This window comes from Pieris brassicae, chromosome 5 (genome assembly GCF_905147105.1).
Source record: "Pieris brassicae chromosome 5, ilPieBrab1.1, whole genome shotgun sequence".
Lineage (NCBI taxonomy): Eukaryota > Metazoa > Arthropoda > Insecta > Lepidoptera > Pieridae > Pieris > Pieris brassicae.
Window position 1 is genome coordinate 14,142,919 of NC_059669.1, and position 17,864 is coordinate 14,160,782.

Consider the following 17,864-nt stretch of genomic DNA (forward strand, 5'->3'; position numbering starts at 1 on the left):
TAATGATCATGTGAATTATGTTAGTTAAGTTGAGCAGTAACTTAAGATACAGTATTATTTTAATTTTTAATAGTAATTAGTAGATTCCAAACATCGCCACTTTACTTTTAATACATTTTTGTAAAGATATTTTTTTCAATAAGGTTAGATTAAAGAAATAAAATGTCCCAGATATTTGTCAAAGATATAAATTTGGCAATACAATACACAATAAAATTGTACTAGAATGGCAATATAGAATAACCTTTTCCCCTTTTTTAAAGTACTTGACAGATGACTACTGACAATTTACAAGATTACTACATTAAATTAAACTGAACATAAAAACAAAATGAGAAACGTACAAATGAGAAAAGGTTTATATTATTTAGTAATAATTATTCTTAAATTAGTTTTTCGAATTGATTTTACGTAAACGTAAAACATTTATTTGCTTTACAGGTGATATTTTCAGGCTTTAATACAAGCGATGTGATTTTAATTGTGACGTAAAAAATATTATTTTCATCAGTATTATTTAATTTTTATTGTTCAAAAACATGTCGGACAAACCTGTAGTCGCTAGTGGAGCTCAGCCCATAGTTAAGATAGGGCACTATACATTAGGAGCAACTCTCGGTGTTGGAACCTTTGGAAAAGTAAAGATTGGTGAACATCAATTAACAAAGCACAAAGTGGCTGTGAAAATACTTAATAGGCAGAAAATCAAGTCTCTAGATGTTGTTGGAAAGATCAGACGAGAAATACAAAACCTAAAACTATTCAGACATCCTCATATTATTAAACTGTACCAAGTAAGTGTGCACAATATTATGATTTAACTATACAAAGAAAAGCAGACACTCAAGGTCTGGTAACTGAAATGTAATGTTATTGGTATTTGATTAAAATTAAATGTATTAAGATTTTTTAAACAATTATTACAGGTGATATCTACTCCAACTGATATTTTTATGATTATGGAATATGTGTCAGGGGGAGAATTATTTGATTATATAGTAAAGAGGGGAAAGTTGCAAGAGCATGAAGCTAGAAGATTCTTCCAGCAAATCATATCAGGTGTTGACTACTGTCATAGACACATGATAGTTCATAGAGATCTTAAACCTGAGAATCTTTTATTAGATCACAATATGCATGTGAAAATAGCTGACTTTGGGCTGTCCAACATGATGATGGATGGAGAATTTTTAAGAACATCATGTGGGTCTCCAAACTATGCTGCACCTGAGGTATAACTTTTTTTAAATATATAACTATCTATTCAAATTGTAGAAGCTTGACTTCTTTTCTTTTTTTTGGTTTTAAAAATAAAAATTAATATAGAGCCAATTAAGCAGTGTCCACATTTTTAATTTCAATCATTAAAACATGGTCCATATAATGTTGTAGACTGAATATTAGCTAAAACAAGACAGATTAGCTAAATAAATAATAAATGTAATTTCAGGTTATATCAGGAAAATTATATGCTGGTCCAGAAGTGGATGTTTGGTCATGTGGAGTCATTCTCTATGCATTACTCTGTGGGACATTACCCTTTGATGATGAACATGTCCCGACATTGTTTAGGAAGATAAAATCTGGAATATTTCCCATACCAGAATATTTAAATAAAAGTGTTGTAAGTCTGTTGTGCAATATGATGCAAGTTGATCCAATGAAAAGGGCCACAATTGAAGATGTTAAAAAACATGATTGGTTCCAAAAGGATCTTCCAGATTATCTCTTTCCATCTCCAGTGGAACAGGTAATGTTCTATGTAATTTTAACAATTTGAAGTGTTTATATATTTTATTTCAAATAAGTAATTCTAAATTTTTATCAGGTTTTCAAATTTTTTCATATTATATTGTTTTATGATTCAGGACAGTGGAGTAATAGATACAGAGGCCATAGCTGAAGTTTGTGAGAAATTTAGTGTCCGTGAGCAAGAAGTTCATAGTTCTTTACTATCTGGTGATCCCCACGATCAACTCGCAATTGCATATCATCTTATCATTGACAACAAGAGAATGGCTGATGAAGCAGCTCGGGCTGAGGTCAAAGACTTTTATATTGCAAGTAAGTGTAAAAAAAATATTAACACAGTTTACTATCTAAACTTGTGTTTTCATGTGCTTTAACTATGTAATACAAAAAAACATTTAAAATACTTGAAGAGGGGTCTAGTATGTGTACTTAAACCATGCGTTTAAAATTTGCTTCATGTATGATGATGTTATCAGTAAATATTTGAGTGATATGTGTGTGTGTTATAAACAAATACACAAAACTCTAGTTCAAGCAGAAGTCACATCTCCACATAGCTTAACAGGCTTATCCATTAATTCCTATGTCATATTAAATTTAGTGTTGTCGTTAAACGACGTAATTATTTATTCGGTTAGATTGAGGCTTTCCAACCCTCCAGGATTGCTGTCAAAACGCATCCACGCTTACAGACCGGTGCAGTTACGTTAATAATGTCTTCGATTAAAAATGTTAATTTAGACAGTTCCCCGCCAACGGCCATTGACACACATCGTCCCCACCCGGAACGTATTGCACCTCTCAGAGACAAATCCTCGCCCGCTGCACAACCGGCGGCTGATAAGCAACGAGGGACCCCCGTTAAACGGTAAATCGATTTATTATCCGTTATTCCTGTCCGTTGTCCTGTTTTTAATTATTATTACAGCTGCAGAAAAAGCTTTCTTGCTATTGATACCCCCTATAGTAAATTAATACAAAGAGCCGTGTTAGCCTAGTGCCTTCAGCGTGTGACTCTCATTCTTGAGGTCGTAAGTTCGATCCCCGGCTGTGCAACTAATGGACTTTCTAAGAGCGCATTTAACATTCGCTCGTACGGTGAAGCAAAACATCGCGAGGAAACAGTAGGTCATCACCTACTTGGCAATAGCCACGTTTCTAATAAGAAATGATCACGAACGGATATGCTATAGTAGAGTCTGCCCGTTGTGGGAATTGAGGTTGCTGCAGTGCTAAATTACCTTTTTATTGTTGGCAACACTCTTACGTCATTACATTTCGACATTAATCATGATATTTAATATCAAATAATTGTAAGTGTGGTAAATAACAATTATAGCAAAGCTAATAAGAATTATATTAGTACGCATAGCCGCTGCCCAGGTTCTCACACAATACTACATCGTAGTAGTAGTAATAATACTACATCGGTATTGAAAAAAAAACACAATTTTGAAGGGAGGATCGCTATCATTATCCCCAGTTAAAAAAAGGTTTCAAGATAGGGGGTGGAGAGTACCCGTTTTTTAGAAGCCGTTAACATATTCGCCATTTTGCGATTGCGTCTCTGGCAATGTGAGTGTCCTTGACCGACATTATTACTTAATCTGACATTCACACTCCAAGGCCTTTTAGGATTTGGTACTCTCTTAAAGAACCCACATAGGGAGATACGAGTGGAATTTCGTATTCTGCCTCGACGCCCGATGATGAAACCCAGCTTTTACATCGGACATTTCGGTATTTCTTAGCTCCGTATAATAAATCGCTTATGCCTTTACGTAATTACCTAAATCTTGATTTCAGAGCTAAGTGGCACCTTGGTATCCGGTCTCAGAGTAAGCCCAACGATATAATGTTAGAAGTGTTCCGCGCTATGAAAGCTCTGGACTATGAGTGGAAAGTCATTAACCCCTATCATGTCAGGTATAGTAAACTTTATCCTTTGTTTATAATACATTAAAGCAGTTACCAAAAAAAACTGTTTCGTCTTTTTCATGATTTTTTACGTTCTAAAACTACATTGATTATAAGGGCACCATAAGTAAGGGGCCGCAAGTATTACGACAACCACCCCCCTTTATCAGCAAAAGTAAGCAAAGCTCTCAAAAATAATAGTGCATTAACGTATTAATTTTTTGTAGGAATTTTCGAAAGTGCATTACGTTTTCAAGCATAGTAAATAATTATTGGGGATTGTTCTAATTTTATAAAAAGTTTCAATTCCTACCTAATAAAGAGGTTCATGATGTTAAACCTTTGCTGAGTTTTGTCTAAGTCAATAGTTTCTAAAAATTCAATTTCAGGGTTCGAACACTCAACAAGTTGACGCAAACATACGTAAAGATGTCGCTACAATTATACCAAGTGGACTACAAGTCTTACCTCCTTGACTTTAAGTCCCTCTCAGGGGAACGGGAAGAGACCGATGAAGAGGGCGCTTCGCCCCTTTCTCAGACTCCAGTAACTCCAGTTATCCCAACAGCACCCCAGGGTCATCACACAATGGAGTTCTTTGAAATGTGCGCGGCCCTGATTATACAATTAGCCCGGTAGATGCTGGCAACGCTAACACAGTTTAATGGCAATCCTAATTCTGATGTACAGTTAATGATTTTAGTTTGTTATGTTAAGTCAAATTTGTACTCTATTATTCTGACTAAAGGACCTTTATCCATGGTCATGTAATTAATTAATTTAAAAAAATTATGTCCAATCCACCTGTCAATAGTCCCTTATTCTAAATATTCAAGTTATATATATATATTACTAAGTATATTTTTGATAGGTTTTAACTTAAAAAGGTTCCATAAAGAAACAAATCTCAAGGCCTGCATTCCAATTTATTCTCAAAACTTTGTTGTATTTTGACAACTTGACAGCAATCAACACATTGTGATACATTTTTAGAATACAAGGCTGATTAATGTTGTTGAATCAGTGCTAACATAGATTCGTTTCTTTAAAAAACCGGCTTATAAGTTACACATACCCGAATATACTCCAAATATTGCGTTTCGAAAATTTAATCTTTTTGTCGAAATTTACATTTCGTAGACATTTTTTATGTATATTGTTACTTGTTCATCAGAGTTAGATAAAGCCGATACTTATACGTACAAATACTTAGATTTCTTTTTGCCTTAATATTTCTAAATAACATTATCCTAATCTTCTGAAAAGTTACCTATTTAGATGTAGGTTACGGTTTTAGATTACGTTTGTGATTTAGCTTCTAAAATTGGTATTAAAATCGTGTATAGGAAAAAAGTCGCGTGCAATAATAGTAAAATCGACTTACATAATAATTTTCTATATACTATTTGCTGTACATTGTGTATTTTAACTTATTTATTTGTCAGTTTATTTTATGCACAGGTTCCGTACACTTTACCAAAGAAACTAGAAGTGCCTTGATTAGATTGTAGGAAATGGAATTAGCTTGCAAAAATCTCAATATATAAATCTGCCAGTTCGGTAGACCGACACATCTTTCTTTAGTAGAATAATGCTATATTTAAGATGGGTAATTTATTAGTTTTGCGTATTGTAATTATGTAGTGATAGCGATTGTGATTGCTCGTTAATTGCCAATACATTTCAAATTTCCGATTGTTATTTTTATTTGTCATTTTCTGTAGACTGTTGGGATAATGTCGATGCAAATCTCAAGTTGTAAGGGCTTTTTGGGTGAATCACTCCGACATTTTAATTATATTTAACAAAATAAAGGAATAAATTTATAGGATCATAAAGTAAACTCTAAACACACCTCAAACTTTTGAGTCAGCCAGCCATTCAGACGTCAGAATGGACGGTCACTAGTCGTGTAGACGATAAAATGTAGTTTAAAAATCACTTCCCAATTACACAATAGACATTTGCAGTATCTTGGGAGAACCATAAACAATTTAGTGCCCATTCTGACGTCTGAATAGCTGGTCACCTATCCTATTGTACTCTACACGACAAGTGACTGTCCGTTCTGATATGGGTTGCGGACCAAGAGCTAAGCTAAGTTAGTTGTGTATGCCGATGCGCAGCTACACGAGCTAAGCTAACCCCCTCCCGCACACCCTTTGCACATCCTTCGCCAGTACTGTCCAGTGTTCTTTGTTGTACGCACGATTGCTTAGTAGCGATTATGGAGCAATTTATTGAAACTGTTAAACAATCTCCTATACTATGGCACATACAATAAAAGGACTATCACAACTTAAATTAAGTTCTAAACTCTCCACTTGTGTGCCGAGATTGAATGTGTTGACATATCCAAGATCTGGAACGTCTTTTTCTTAAATAATAATAAGTCAGTATTAATCTTCTTTTTCTATGTGTAACGTATTCAGCTACGGAACTTTCTTCATCAATTATATTCATAGCGAGCATACGTCCGTCGAATTGAACTACGCAACACTGACTGAGCTTTTTTGGCTTATCTGTTGGTGTGCACGCTATTTATTTCTAGCTTAACTAAGCCTAGCTTGCTTGGCATAACTTAGTTTTCGGTCCTCAACCGGCTTGACGCTCACAAACTTTTTACCAGAAATATCAAAATACAATATTATTTCAAATACTTTTGTGTATGCGAAACGGGTTATATTTTTAAAAGATAAATAACACATAATAACAGAATACTGTAATTTATTAGATCTAGAATGTATTATAACTAAGAAGTTTAATTGAGCCTACGATGACAATCGACAGTCTACCCTCGAAAAAATAAATAATTCAATAGTATGAAATGGTAAAAATAATGACTTAGATGAAGAAAAAAAAATTACAATTTCGATGACCTAGCTAGAATGTAAAATGATTTAAATTTGGTATGTCATGTTTTTTTCGGGCCGTTCCAAATTCCACACATTTGTATTTTACACCAAACTCCATGGTAACCAAAGTGTAGAGTTGTCAATAAAATTTATGAAGGTGGCATTTTTCAAATTTCTTTTCGATAAAATACATGTGTGGAAACATAATCTGTGCTAGTAGCGTGTTCAGGGGGGTGTAGAGGGCGCCACGGGACCACTTTCGTCTGGTTTACTCTCGAGCGAAAAGGGCGGGATGCGGCAGTCAAACGTATAACCATCCTCGCGCTCCATTCTAAATGTTCCCCTGAAAAAGATGGCAAATTAAAACAATATATTAATAGTAACAAGTAAAGTAAGTAGGTATCTAACTATGATAAGATTTGTATAAAAATTTTGGTGTGATTACCTAAAGTGACCCAAATTATAGTTTATGCCTTAACTGATGAAGTGCAGGATGGAAGGCGACACAGTCAGCGAAAGCGTTTTGATACTGCCTTGTGTCGAATTTCTCCCATTTTTTTTAAAAATATGAATCTTTTGGGGCAAGTTCCAGTGAGTACGGTTGGCCACTGCCTTGCGATGGTTTGTCGTGAAGTGAGAGCACGCGCGTTGTCGTGGAGAAGTAATGAGAAAGAGCGATCGACCAGTCTTGGTTGTTGAAGTGCGAGCTTCTTCATCATTGTTTGCAATTCATGGCCGTCTGCCATCACTGTTGTGCCATTCGGTAAGGAGCTGTAAGTCAAAGTCCCGCACTGGTCCATCAGACAGTCACGATCATCTTCCTGGGAGTAATTTTTACGCATTAATTAGGTGCGGCACCCGGTTCCGCCTACTGAGACGACAATTCGCTTTATAATTCCCTCTACTACGCCTATTCAGTGCATGTTCCGACGAGTAATGCGCGCTCTTCTGATTTGACGTGCTTCAAATTGTTTGACACTAACTCCAAGCCCGACAGCAATCTCAGCTGTGGATTAAATTGGATCCGCACACTCGCCTTCAATTCGTCGATGTCAACAATAGTTACCAGCAGACTGAGAAGCTGGATCTTAATCTCAACATTTCCAGATTTATATCGATTGAACCAATAATGGACCAAGCGGACGTCGTTAATGTATCGTGTTGTTCGCGCAGCGTTGTTTCCAAATAAAAACTCATTTGTATATTAGAAAATTGACCAAATTTTTAGTTCATCTATGGCGCCAAAAACTACTACAAAAACAAATAACTCAATTTGAAATGAACACGGCTTCAAAAACAATATATTTGAATTGGAAATTTCGCTTTTCAATTTTAAATCTGTAACTGCAGAATCTCCAATTACATATGTGTTAAATTATTATTTTTCTGTACTAATATTATACGGGATGTAATGCCTGGATCTGAAAGCCAATTACTTGGCTGCAACGTGCAGCCACACATTATATTAAAACGACTTTTTAAGGTACTTTGCAAAGTAAGTCGGTGGAAAAACGGTCGAACGAAAACATTTCTTACCACCTTGCCTTATCCATGAGATATATAAGATTGAGAAAAGTTGTAGAACTTGATAAAGCGTACAAAAACCTTTATGACAACATACGTTTAACTTTCATATTATATTTTAAAAAAACATGTGTCTCTTTCCTGTCGTCTTTAGTTCCCGATAAACTCTTAGCTACTAACTTCACGGCATCTATTACGGTACCTATTCACCAATATATAGGGTGTCTCAGCGGCGATTTTTAACTTTAAATTTTTATAAGAAAAAACTAATTTTATTTGTAATTTGAATTGCACTCTTCAAAGCGGACTAGCGAATTTGTAGAGGCACGCCACGCCACAGGACGTCAACTGATATGGCTCTCACTTCTGTCGTTATTTAAGTCTTCAACTGCTCAAAATTTGTAAGAGGGGTATCATAAGCAGGAGCTTTTAAGATAACCCCATAAAAAAGTCAGCTGGGGTTAAGAGATATGGGTGGCCACTATATATACAAAGCGAATAAAAATATGTCTCTAAAGATGATTTATGATTTTCCCGGAAACAACGCTTTTAGTGTGTCATGGAGACCCTATCTGTGTGATCTGTGGCCCCATCTCGCTAAAACCATTCACCTGTCTTGTTAATATAATCTCTGCTTGCAGCTGTGGTACAAAAAAAATCATGTAACCCTTGCACTTCGGTCATTCTCGAAGAAAAATGGCCGAATGATTTTCGTCGCCGATATTGCCACCATACACCATACATACATATAGTAGCTTTAGGGCTGTGTAATGCTTTCTGATGTTTTTGTTTTGGATTGCTTAGAAATGCCATAGACGTACCCACCCTTCCAGATGAAAGTGTGATTCGGCACTAAAATAAACATTGTCCATCCCAATTTCGTTTGAAAATATCTCTAACATGTTCTGACAGTAAATTTTTCGTTGCTTGTAGTCTTCTTTGTTGATTGTTTTCGACCATTTAGATCTTATAAGTATGTAATCTTAAGTCTAAGTCCAAAATTCGTTGAAGATTTGAACGGTGGAAGGCTCAAGTTCATGTTTTCTAACTGATCGTCGTGAAGCTCCGCGACCGGTCTATTTCGCGGGCGAATTAAATGATTCAGTAAACATCCTGTCGCTCTGACCTTTTCTATCTACGAATTAATTAACTGAATTCTAGGGGCGTCACTTAAATGGCGGATTTCGCGTCAGACCACTGCGATATAGCGATTAATCCGCCCTCGTCACCAACCGAACACTGAGACACCTTTATAATGTGGAAAATTATATGCTTAAACCTTAAAAAAATTTAAGCAAAATTTATAATTTCAAGGTTTACGTGTCACAATGTACGATGTCACAATGTACGTGGATGCTCGTACGAAGACAGGAAGGGTTGCTAGTTATAAAATATAATAATTTTATCCTTAAAACTTTCAAATTAACTTAAGAAATAATACATTTTATAGCGTAAATATAGAAATGTGATCGTTAAGATAAAATAATTTTGTACAGATTTTTATTGATAAACTTTTTTAAAACTTACCACATATGGCCGCTAGGTGCCTGAAGGCTAACATGACTGCTGTACTGGAAGGCTGGTGCGTGGCGAGCCAACAAAGGCTCTTGGCCCACCACGCCTCGTCCACGTACTGTTTCAAGTGTGCCACTGAGTGAAAATATACGCCAGTGTCGCTCTCGCAACTGTACTGCTTGAGATCCAAGATTCTCGAGGCGAATGCAATAACGCCACTGTAAAATCGTGGTTTAGAATATATAAGTAATATGATATAATTTGCACTCATAATATTTAAAAAAAAACACATATTACCCAGTAAACTGCTGAGTTTTGTGATTCTCGGCTACCCATATAGAATGGTATAACTGTCACTCGCACACCTTCAGTTGTTTCACGATGGACATCACTTAACTCTAACCATGGATGGTTTTTCTTTTGCCAGGCTCGAAGTGTCTCTTGAGCAATGAAGGGAGGATCTAAAGTTAAAGTTAAAAGTTATGAACAAAAATTGCGATAAATTTAGCTGATAAAAACATTTTTTATACAAAACCTCATCATAGTTGTCCATAATATAGTGTGTATATATATTCTTTTAAAGGTTACTATTTATTATATCTCTACAATTTAATCCAGTCATAGTCATGTTATAATTAATATTGGGTTGCAAGTAGAGTCTTTTGGCCTCTGATGAATCTATGTGCCAGACACTATAGTAATACCTATTTATAACCTTTACCTAATTATAGTTAACCATTCTCATTATAAAGCCTTGATTATGAGTGCCTTATTTAGCAAACTTAACAAAGCAACATCCAATCTAACCTTTATCAGGATTATGCATCAGAAACTTGTCAAACAGCTCATGTTGCAAGGGCACCCGTTCAACTGATGCATATGGTATTATATCATCATGTGCCACATAATCTAAACCAGGTATTGCATACAAGCTGCGACTGGACTCTTGGTTTCCAAGAAATGTAACTGCTTCAGTTTGAGCTCTCTGAAAAATAATTGAAATGCACACTAATGCAAAAATGGATAAGATTGTGTGAGGTTTTATAGTTTTTAATACTTTAGACAAATTCTAAACATTAGTACTTATTTAATTTATTACTTCCTGATTTCTTTTTTATATTTGATATTTTTTGTTTTATTATATAAAATAAAAAAACAGATCATGGTTTTGCTACAGCAAAAGTTTGAAAGTAAATACTAAATAGATAATAAAATATATATTTTAAGAAAAAGTAGGAAAGTTTTATTGTGTGTCATGTCTATGAAAAAATAGACATGATTGGGAATTCTCACATTTTAGTTTATATAATATGTGGTGTCAACTCTATCACTGAAATACTGAACGGAATGCACATATTCTGTGGTTATAGATGTTGTTGAATGGAAATGATGATTTTTGTTTTAAATATATGATATCAGTTAATAAAAATATTACAATGTATTAATAATAATAAATTTCTTAAAATGTTTCTTATATATTTTAGGCTTAAATACAGGCTGTAAAATATAAACATACATTATATAGAGTTTACACTGTATATAACCAAAAAAAATTTATGCCATGCTTAAATGGACCTCAGTAGCTTTTTGAACACATAAGTAAAAGTAATTTAGTATTGACTAAAAGGCAAAGAACATTATCTATAATCAATAACATTATCAATAAAACTGATATACTTTTTAAGAGAAATGCATTATAGGCACAACTAAAAATAAATACTTAATATTTAATGTGTGTGGTGTGAAATTAATGATTAGTGACTTTGTTAATAATTTTAAATTATGGATTTATTTCACTATTCAAGAAATGTAATAAGAAGCTATTACTAAGTTAATATGTTACATTACCACACAAAGATAATAGATACGTAATTAAGTAATACCTTCTTCTTCCATTCAGGTCGCATGTCGAATGTAGTTTGCACAGTCAAAAATAAATTGAGTTCATTTAGTATTCTTTAACCAATTATATTTGTCTAATTTATGGAAATTTTACTAAAATTATTATTCATTAAGTTCATTCACTAAGTATCTTGATAAATAAATAAGTTTAAAAAAATATTAATATGTAATATGAAACAATATACATAATATGTGTAGATAAATATATTTTTTTTGTTCCAAAATTTCACTTGCATCTCACTAATTTGTAGATTTTTTCACATATAAAACTACAAATATTGTTTGATACTTACTATGTAAGGAGCATCTCTTGTATCAATTAGAACCTGGTAAAAAGTATGAGTTCGTCCTTTAACTTCCTTTCCAACGTTTGATAAATTATCTCCAGAAGTGTCAGTAGCACCAGAAGAATCTCCAGTTTCCTTTTTATTTATTGCATCTCTATCGTATACTCTTGCTAGCCATGGAAATAAAATAACTCCCCTATATCCAAATACTTTATGCAGAATTAGCTGACCAGTTTCATATTTTCCGCTTGTTTTAGGAGCTTCTAATTTTCCTACTTCAGCTAATCTAAAAATTACGACGAATATATTTTTTTAGAGGTTAAACTTTTACAACATCGTTAATAATTCATGATATAACATTCCATATACTTGCCTGGTATAGTTTGCTACGTGGGTTAATATCAATCTCGAGGCTGTTAACCTTAACGGATTTGTTGGTAAAAATCTTAGCAATATCTCCATTTTATCATTGTAAACACTAATGTTTTTGGTGGTTTCCTTGGGTAGTTGTTTTTACTTTTCAAGTTTTCACAGATTTTCTCGCCTTGACATAGGTGTTCAGATAATTGACAGACGGCGTTTGACAATTATCAGTCGCTGTATCACAGGTAGTAAGCAGCATGTTCGACTTACTTAATAGATAAGGACATAAGTGATTTATATCTACGTCTCACCGTTACATCTTTTTTGAGTTAACTATAGTTGGAGTGATGAAATCTAGCCCAACCAATGCTTTACAAGTAAAATGCTGCGATCCTCCTTTAATATTAAGAAGGCAATTTCTAAATGATCGATTCTTGTTCAAATCTACGCAGTTTTTTAACCATCCTTTACATAGAAAGCTGCATGAATTGAACAATATTATTCATACGTCCCGTTACTGGCGAGACAAATTATTACCATGTCTAATAATAAGCTTTCGTAAATTTTTAACAATTCACTGCCGCATTCTTAGATCTCCATCATTACCCATATTTATGACACAATTTAATTCTCGATCTGGATATAAGATATGATATAGGCGGCAATAAGCAAGATATTCTGCAGACAAATATTCGTTTCATGTTGAGGAACAAAATTGGAATAGTTGGGATTATATTTTTACAGATGCCTCAAAAATCTCTGTTGATGATTGTGTTGGAGTTGGTCTAGTTCATTGGCAATATAGAATAATACAAAAGATTAAAACTCCTACTGAATCCTCAGTTTTTACTGGAGAGTGTTTTGCTATTTGAAAGCTTTAGAACTAGTTATTTTATTAAAATCTAAAAGTACAATCTTATTTTCAGACTCAAAAAGTGCACTACAAACTATTAAAAAAATTCCTTTCCAAATGAAACTTTGTTATCTTATTATTTGCTAAATACGTGATAAGCTTTTAATATGTTCTCAAACAAATTACAACATTATATTTGCATGGATTCCAAGTCACTGTGGTATTAAAGGAAACGAAAAAGCTGATGAGCTTGCCAAAGAAGCTATTAAGGATGGAGACATAGTCCCATACATGATATAGCTGCTCTTCCCAAAAGCAAAATGTTTGGTTGAGAAGCTGCAAGTTCAAAGGCAAACATTATGCTGAAATTTAACCCAGGATCCCCAGTAAACCATGGTTCTATGAGATTAAAAAATTCTAAAATTGTCGTTCCTAACATTTCCAGAATGCGTTTAGGACATGTATGTACACCTCATCATTTAGCAAGGCTTTGTATTGTTGATAGTTTGTGAGTGTGGAGAAGATATTGGTGACCTCGACCATATTTTCTTTTCTTGTTCCCAATATGACCGCATCTCCTTTCTGTATTCCTTACAATGACTACGTATGTTCCGTTTCCGATTAAAATCTCCTGCCTTTTGCTTTATCCTTTATTGTATTATAATGTAATATATTTTTTCATACTCAATAATATTAAGATGTAATATGTTTATGTACACATTTTGCTTTTAACTACCAGCTAGCTTTGTTTCCTTTTCATGTCTTTGTTTATTTTTTCTCGCGTTTAGTTTCCCAAACTTTTACTTGAAATTGGCATAAACTATAAAGTTAAAACTATTGCCATTATATTAAAAAAAAGATTCAGATAAAGCTAAGTCTTCTTTCTTAAATTACATATTTACGTAGTCGTGGCCTAGGTATATACGCATGCCTAACAAACCGTGACAAATATCATGGATTATGTAATATGTTATAATAATATAAGTTTTTATTTACAGACAGAATATTTTAAGCGAGTATAGTGTTAAAAAAAACCATAGAGTAAACTGGGTACAAAGTCCTAAGTGTAAAGTACAAAGTAAAATGTATCTATGGTAAAAACCTTAACAAACTTTATTTTTAAAGTACGTTTTAGTTAGCCTATGAGTTATTTTATATCATCAGTTTTTTAGCATAGCGGTCCATTACTTCTTATTGCAAAGATTAACTTCACGTAAGAGTAGGAAAAATGATACGGATATTATTAAAATCCATAGCAAACAGTACGTGCCTCTAACTTTTTTAAATATATTTTCTTTTATTTATATTAATGTTTATTTAATCATAAATTATTTATTTCGTAAACTAGGGCGAGTTTTCCCCAAGAGGTCAATTGCTTCCCTATCAGCGCTACCAGATACATATCAAATGTTATTCAAAACATGTAGAGATTTTGCTGAACAAGAGTTGAAACCAAACGCCGCTAAATACGATAGAGAACACTTGTACCCCGAGGAGGCTATAAACAAAATGGGTGAGCTTGGCCTCATGGCCATTGCAACACCTGAAGAGCTAGGCGGATCTGGTCTTGATTATCTTGCATATGCTATTGCCCTGGAAGAGATATCGCGAGGCTGTGCCTCAGCTGGTGTTATTATGTCAGTGAATAACTCTCTCTATCTTGGGCCGTTGCTGTACTGTGGAACAGACCAACAGAAAGCAGAATTTGTGACACCTTTTTGTATGGGTTTGTTAAATGTAATTTTTTAATTAAAACTTCACTTTCTTTTAGTTACTGATTAGATATTTTTTTATTTATTATAAAAAATTTTTTTAATATATTTTTCTTATCTTCCAAATAGCTAAATTGGTAATATGATTCTTATTCTATTATCATATATCTTAAATAACATGTACATAATTACAGGAGATAGTGTTGGTTGTTTTGCATTGTCAGAACCAGGTAATGGTTCAGATGCTGGTGCAGCATCAACTACAGCTAAAGATGCTGGAGACAAATGGGTCATCAATGGCACTAAGTGTTGGATAACTAATGGTTATGAAAGTAAGGCTGCTGTTATATTTGCAACAACTGATAAAAGTATGAAACACAAGGGTATATCAGCTTTTATTGTTCCCAAGCCAATAAAGGGTTTAGAGCTTGGTAAGAAAGAGGATAAACTAGGTATTAGAGGTTCATCAACATGCTCATTAATATTTGAGGATTGTTCAATTCCTAAAGAGAGTATCTTGGGTCAGCCAGGAATGGGCTTTAAAATAGCAATGATGACACTCGATGCTGGGAGAATCGGTATTGCTTCTCAAGCTTTAGGGATAGCACAGGTATATTGCCAATATTATAATTTGATTCTTTTATTAAACATAATTAATTCTATACCTTGAATAGGTAATTATAGGTTCAATACTAATATTTGTTATTTAAGGTGTAGTAATTAATTGATTCAATATTAATATTATATATGTATTGTATTAATTTTCTTAGGCCTCATTGGATGTAGCAGTAGACTATGCATCAAAGAGAATAGCTTTTGGCAAACCTATAATAAAGCTGCAAGCTATACAAAATAAAATAGCTGACATTGCTGTTAAATTGGAGTCAGCCAGATTACTTACTTGGAGAGCGGCTTGGTTGAAGGATAACAAACAACCATTTACTAAGGAAGCAGCTATGGCAAAACTGGCAGCATCTGAAGTTGCTACTTTTGCATCACATCAATGTATACAGGTAAATACAGATACAGTTCTTTGACTGAATTTCCTAGTCAGTCAAATACAATTAGCCTAAACAAGTTACATATATGTTTTAGTCTTCACAAACTTAGCTAGTTTGTCAGTGGAAAAAAATTCTTACATGTATTTTTTACTAAGCAAAACTGCAACTTCTGTGCTACTCATGATTTTGGATTATACCTGTATGTTATCTTTAGTAGTGTTACCAACCACTGCTTATAAATGAATAGAGTTCCTGTTTAAATACTAGAAGTTTGATATACATATTTTATAGAAATACCTATATAATTTCTTTATGAATGTAGGGTAATATGCATATGATATGACTGTAAATTATACATAGAAAAGTGAATTTTTTTAGGTGTTAGGTGGTATGGGCTATGTCTCTGACATGCCAGCTGAAAGACACTACAGGGATGCAAGAATCACAGAAATATATGAAGGTACCTCTGAAATACAGAGACTAGTAATTGGTTTGCAAGTTGTTAAAGAATATGGCTTATGAACTTAGAATTAAGGATTTACATCTTAGTATTGACACATATTCCTCCTTTTTTTATAATTAATCAAATTGTAATATTATTGAAATTATGACAATATTAGGATTAGAAAAAGAATGACTGAAAATTGTAACATGCCATTTAGTTTAATGTGATAAAAACTTTAGTAGAAATAATATCAAATACCATATAAAGGCAATGATCATTAATGTTCAAACATATTGACAAAATAGGATCAGTAAACAAAAAAAACACCAGTTTAATTCTATTATGCTGTGTATGCCAATAAAAAACTATAAAGATAGTTAACCAACATGTTACTTAATTTTAAGTATAATAAAAACAATTTTATAATTAATATTAAATACAATACCTAGATGGTTTCTTCATCAAATGTATAATTAGTAATAATCCAATTTAAACTTTATTCTTACTACTTAATGATTACAATAAAACAATTCAATGATGTGTGTATTTAATTAATTAATCAATATTATGAAATACATAAAATATATGGTTTTAAAGAAATTAAGGTTTTCATTGGCCTGGCCCAGATAAAGATTTATCCATGAATTTCCTTTTAGCAAAACATAGCCACCACTTGCTTGGTTTTCCATCTTCAGTAGCAAAAACTTTCTCACAAACTCTACCTCCAATTTCATGCCTCAACTGCTGAAGATATTGTCTCATTAAATCTGCAATAAAAATAAATTAAAGTACTATTTTAAATTCCATGATTTAAATGCAATAAAGAATCTTAATGTACCAGCTTCTTGAGGACTAGAAGGTTTGGCATAGACAGAATTTAATGGGAATCCAAGTTCTCCAGGAATATCAAACTTAGATATTGCAAGCATGTACATTTCTTGCTGTCCCTGGTTCTTATTAGCACATTTCTGGAGCTTCTTTAGACATTCTGATATATACAATGTAAGGTAAATGAGTACTCTATCAGAATCAGACTGTAATAAAAAACAAGTTTATTAATAACCAAATAAGCAAAAAAAAAATTCTTTTACGTCGTAACTTCTTACCTTTATCTCATAGAAACGAAAGAAAACATTGGCTTTAAAATAATTTAACGCCTCATCAATAATATCTAATTCAATCTTTGGATTAATTGGAGCCGGTCCGCGAAATGTTGTCCGAATCGGCAGGAGAGCTAAATTCCCGACAGACTGAGTGTAGTCTGTTAAAGTGGAATGATATGCCTGCAATGTATTATGGTTCTTTATAACATGAATCATCTGCATTCATATTTTATATCGGTTTACTTACGGGCATATTTTCTTGTATTTAAACTGTAGCAGGAAACTGACCACGTTTATTTTCACTAACGATAATATTAAAGCTATTGCTATACGAGAATATAAAAGAGAGAAGAGTTCTTAATTTTATTTATTATCTCGGTTCTGCTTAGTGCTTATACAAAACGTTAACGCCCTCTTGACAATTGACACTAGCATTTCAATGACAATGACATTAATGGTTGTTTACTTTACCTCTATTTAATCTGTGACTATACATTAACTAGCAGAAAACGTGAGCGTTAATAATGTGTCTTTTCGTAGCACTAGCATGGCGTCACTTTTTGTAGCCCATTTCACGCCTTTTGGATCTAGGCTACCATAATAGCACATCTGTTGACATGAACTGTAATTTTCTT

At 33.3% G+C, this 17,864-nt stretch overlaps 4 protein-coding genes across 5 annotated transcripts; 2 read left to right on the forward strand and 2 right to left on the reverse strand.

Annotated features, from left to right (window-relative positions):
* Positions 1 to 274: 274 nt before the first annotated feature.
* LOC123709293 (5'-AMP-activated protein kinase catalytic subunit alpha-2) lies at positions 275 to 5,370 on the forward strand. The gene is made up of 8 exons (XM_045660504.1): positions 275 to 356; positions 442 to 794; positions 927 to 1,232; positions 1,451 to 1,750; positions 1,869 to 2,064; positions 2,494 to 2,620; positions 3,559 to 3,678; positions 4,059 to 5,370. The coding sequence occupies exons 2-8, from the start codon at positions 540 to 542 to the stop codon at positions 4,306 to 4,308; spliced, it is 1,554 nt and encodes a 517-aa protein (XP_045516460.1). The 5' UTR covers positions 275 to 356; positions 442 to 539; the 3' UTR covers positions 4,309 to 5,370.
* A 1,009-nt stretch (positions 5,371 to 6,379) lies between these two features.
* Positions 6,380 to 12,331, reverse strand: LOC123709294 (polymerase delta-interacting protein 2). 2 transcript variants are annotated; one of them, XM_045660505.1, is made up of 7 exons: positions 12,126 to 12,331; positions 11,759 to 12,038; positions 11,447 to 11,491; positions 10,371 to 10,548; positions 9,861 to 10,024; positions 9,576 to 9,781; positions 6,380 to 6,867 (listed from the first exon to the last, which is right to left on the reverse strand). In XM_045660505.1, exons 1-7 carry the CDS (start codon positions 12,212 to 12,214, stop codon positions 6,750 to 6,752), a joined length of 1,080 nt encoding a protein of 359 aa, XP_045516461.1. In that variant the 5' UTR covers positions 12,215 to 12,331; the 3' UTR covers positions 6,380 to 6,749. The 2 variants fall into 2 exon arrangements, with proteins under 2 accessions (XP_045516461.1, XP_045516462.1); XM_045660506.1 differs by lacking the exon at positions 11,447 to 11,491 and having other exon boundaries at positions 12,126 to 12,328.
* A 1,696-nt stretch (positions 12,332 to 14,027) lies between these two features.
* Positions 14,028 to 16,520, forward strand: LOC123709679 (short-chain specific acyl-CoA dehydrogenase, mitochondrial). The gene is made up of 5 exons (XM_045661174.1): positions 14,028 to 14,230; positions 14,317 to 14,694; positions 14,875 to 15,290; positions 15,451 to 15,693; positions 16,060 to 16,520. The coding sequence occupies exons 1-5, from the start codon at positions 14,197 to 14,199 to the stop codon at positions 16,201 to 16,203; spliced, it is 1,215 nt and encodes a 404-aa protein (XP_045517130.1). The 5' UTR covers positions 14,028 to 14,196; the 3' UTR covers positions 16,204 to 16,520.
* A 141-nt stretch (positions 16,521 to 16,661) lies between these two features.
* On the reverse strand, positions 16,662 to 17,648 carry LOC123709680 (actin-related protein 2/3 complex subunit 3). The gene is made up of 4 exons (XM_045661175.1): positions 17,477 to 17,648; positions 17,233 to 17,409; positions 16,965 to 17,160; positions 16,662 to 16,893 (listed from the first exon to the last, which is right to left on the reverse strand). The coding sequence occupies exons 1-4, from the start codon at positions 17,480 to 17,482 to the stop codon at positions 16,736 to 16,738; spliced, it is 537 nt and encodes a 178-aa protein (XP_045517131.1). The 5' UTR covers positions 17,483 to 17,648; the 3' UTR covers positions 16,662 to 16,735.
* Between the last annotated feature and the right edge of the window lie 216 nt (positions 17,649 to 17,864).

What these genes read in the sequence shown, in the direction of transcription:
- LOC123709294 (XM_045660505.1), bottom strand. Translation starts at nt 12,214, where the DNA reads ATGGAGATATTGCTAAGATTTTTACCAACAAATCCGTTAAGGTTAACA. An exon ending in CAAGAGATGCTCCTTACATA is followed by an intron (nt 11,492 to 11,758) that starts GTAAGTATCAAA and finishes AATTTATTTTTG; the next exon opens with ACTGTGCAAACTACATTCGA. An exon ending in GACCTGAATGGAAGAAGAAG is followed by an intron (nt 10,549 to 11,446) that starts GTATTACTTAAT and finishes ATTATTTTTCAG; the next exon opens with AGAGCTCAAACTGAAGCAGT.
- LOC123709680 (XM_045661175.1), bottom strand. An exon ending in TTCGTTTCTATGAGATAAAG is followed by an intron (nt 17,161 to 17,232) that starts GTAAGAAGTTAC and finishes TTTTTATTACAG; the next exon opens with TCTGATTCTGATAGAGTACT. An exon ending in TTCTAGTCCTCAAGAAGCTG is followed by an intron (nt 16,894 to 16,964) that starts GTACATTAAGAT and finishes TTTTTATTGCAG; the next exon opens with ATTTAATGAGACAATATCTT.
- LOC123709679 (XM_045661174.1), top strand. Translation starts at nt 14,197, where the DNA reads ATGATACGGATATTATTAAAATCCATAGCAAACA. An exon ending in AAGCTTTAGGGATAGCACAG is followed by an intron (nt 15,291 to 15,450) that starts GTATATTGCCAA and finishes TAATTTTCTTAG; the next exon opens with GCCTCATTGGATGTAGCAGT. An exon ending in CATCACATCAATGTATACAG is followed by an intron (nt 15,694 to 16,059) that starts GTAAATACAGAT and finishes GAATTTTTTTAG; the next exon opens with GTGTTAGGTGGTATGGGCTA.
- LOC123709293 (XM_045660504.1), top strand. Translation starts at nt 540, where the DNA reads ATGTCGGACAAACCTGTAGTCGCTAGTGGAGCTCAGCCCATAGTTAAG. An exon ending in ATATTATTAAACTGTACCAA is followed by an intron (nt 795 to 926) that starts GTAAGTGTGCAC and finishes CAATTATTACAG; the next exon opens with GTGATATCTACTCCAACTGA. An exon ending in CAAACTATGCTGCACCTGAG is followed by an intron (nt 1,233 to 1,450) that starts GTATAACTTTTT and finishes ATGTAATTTCAG; the next exon opens with GTTATATCAGGAAAATTATA.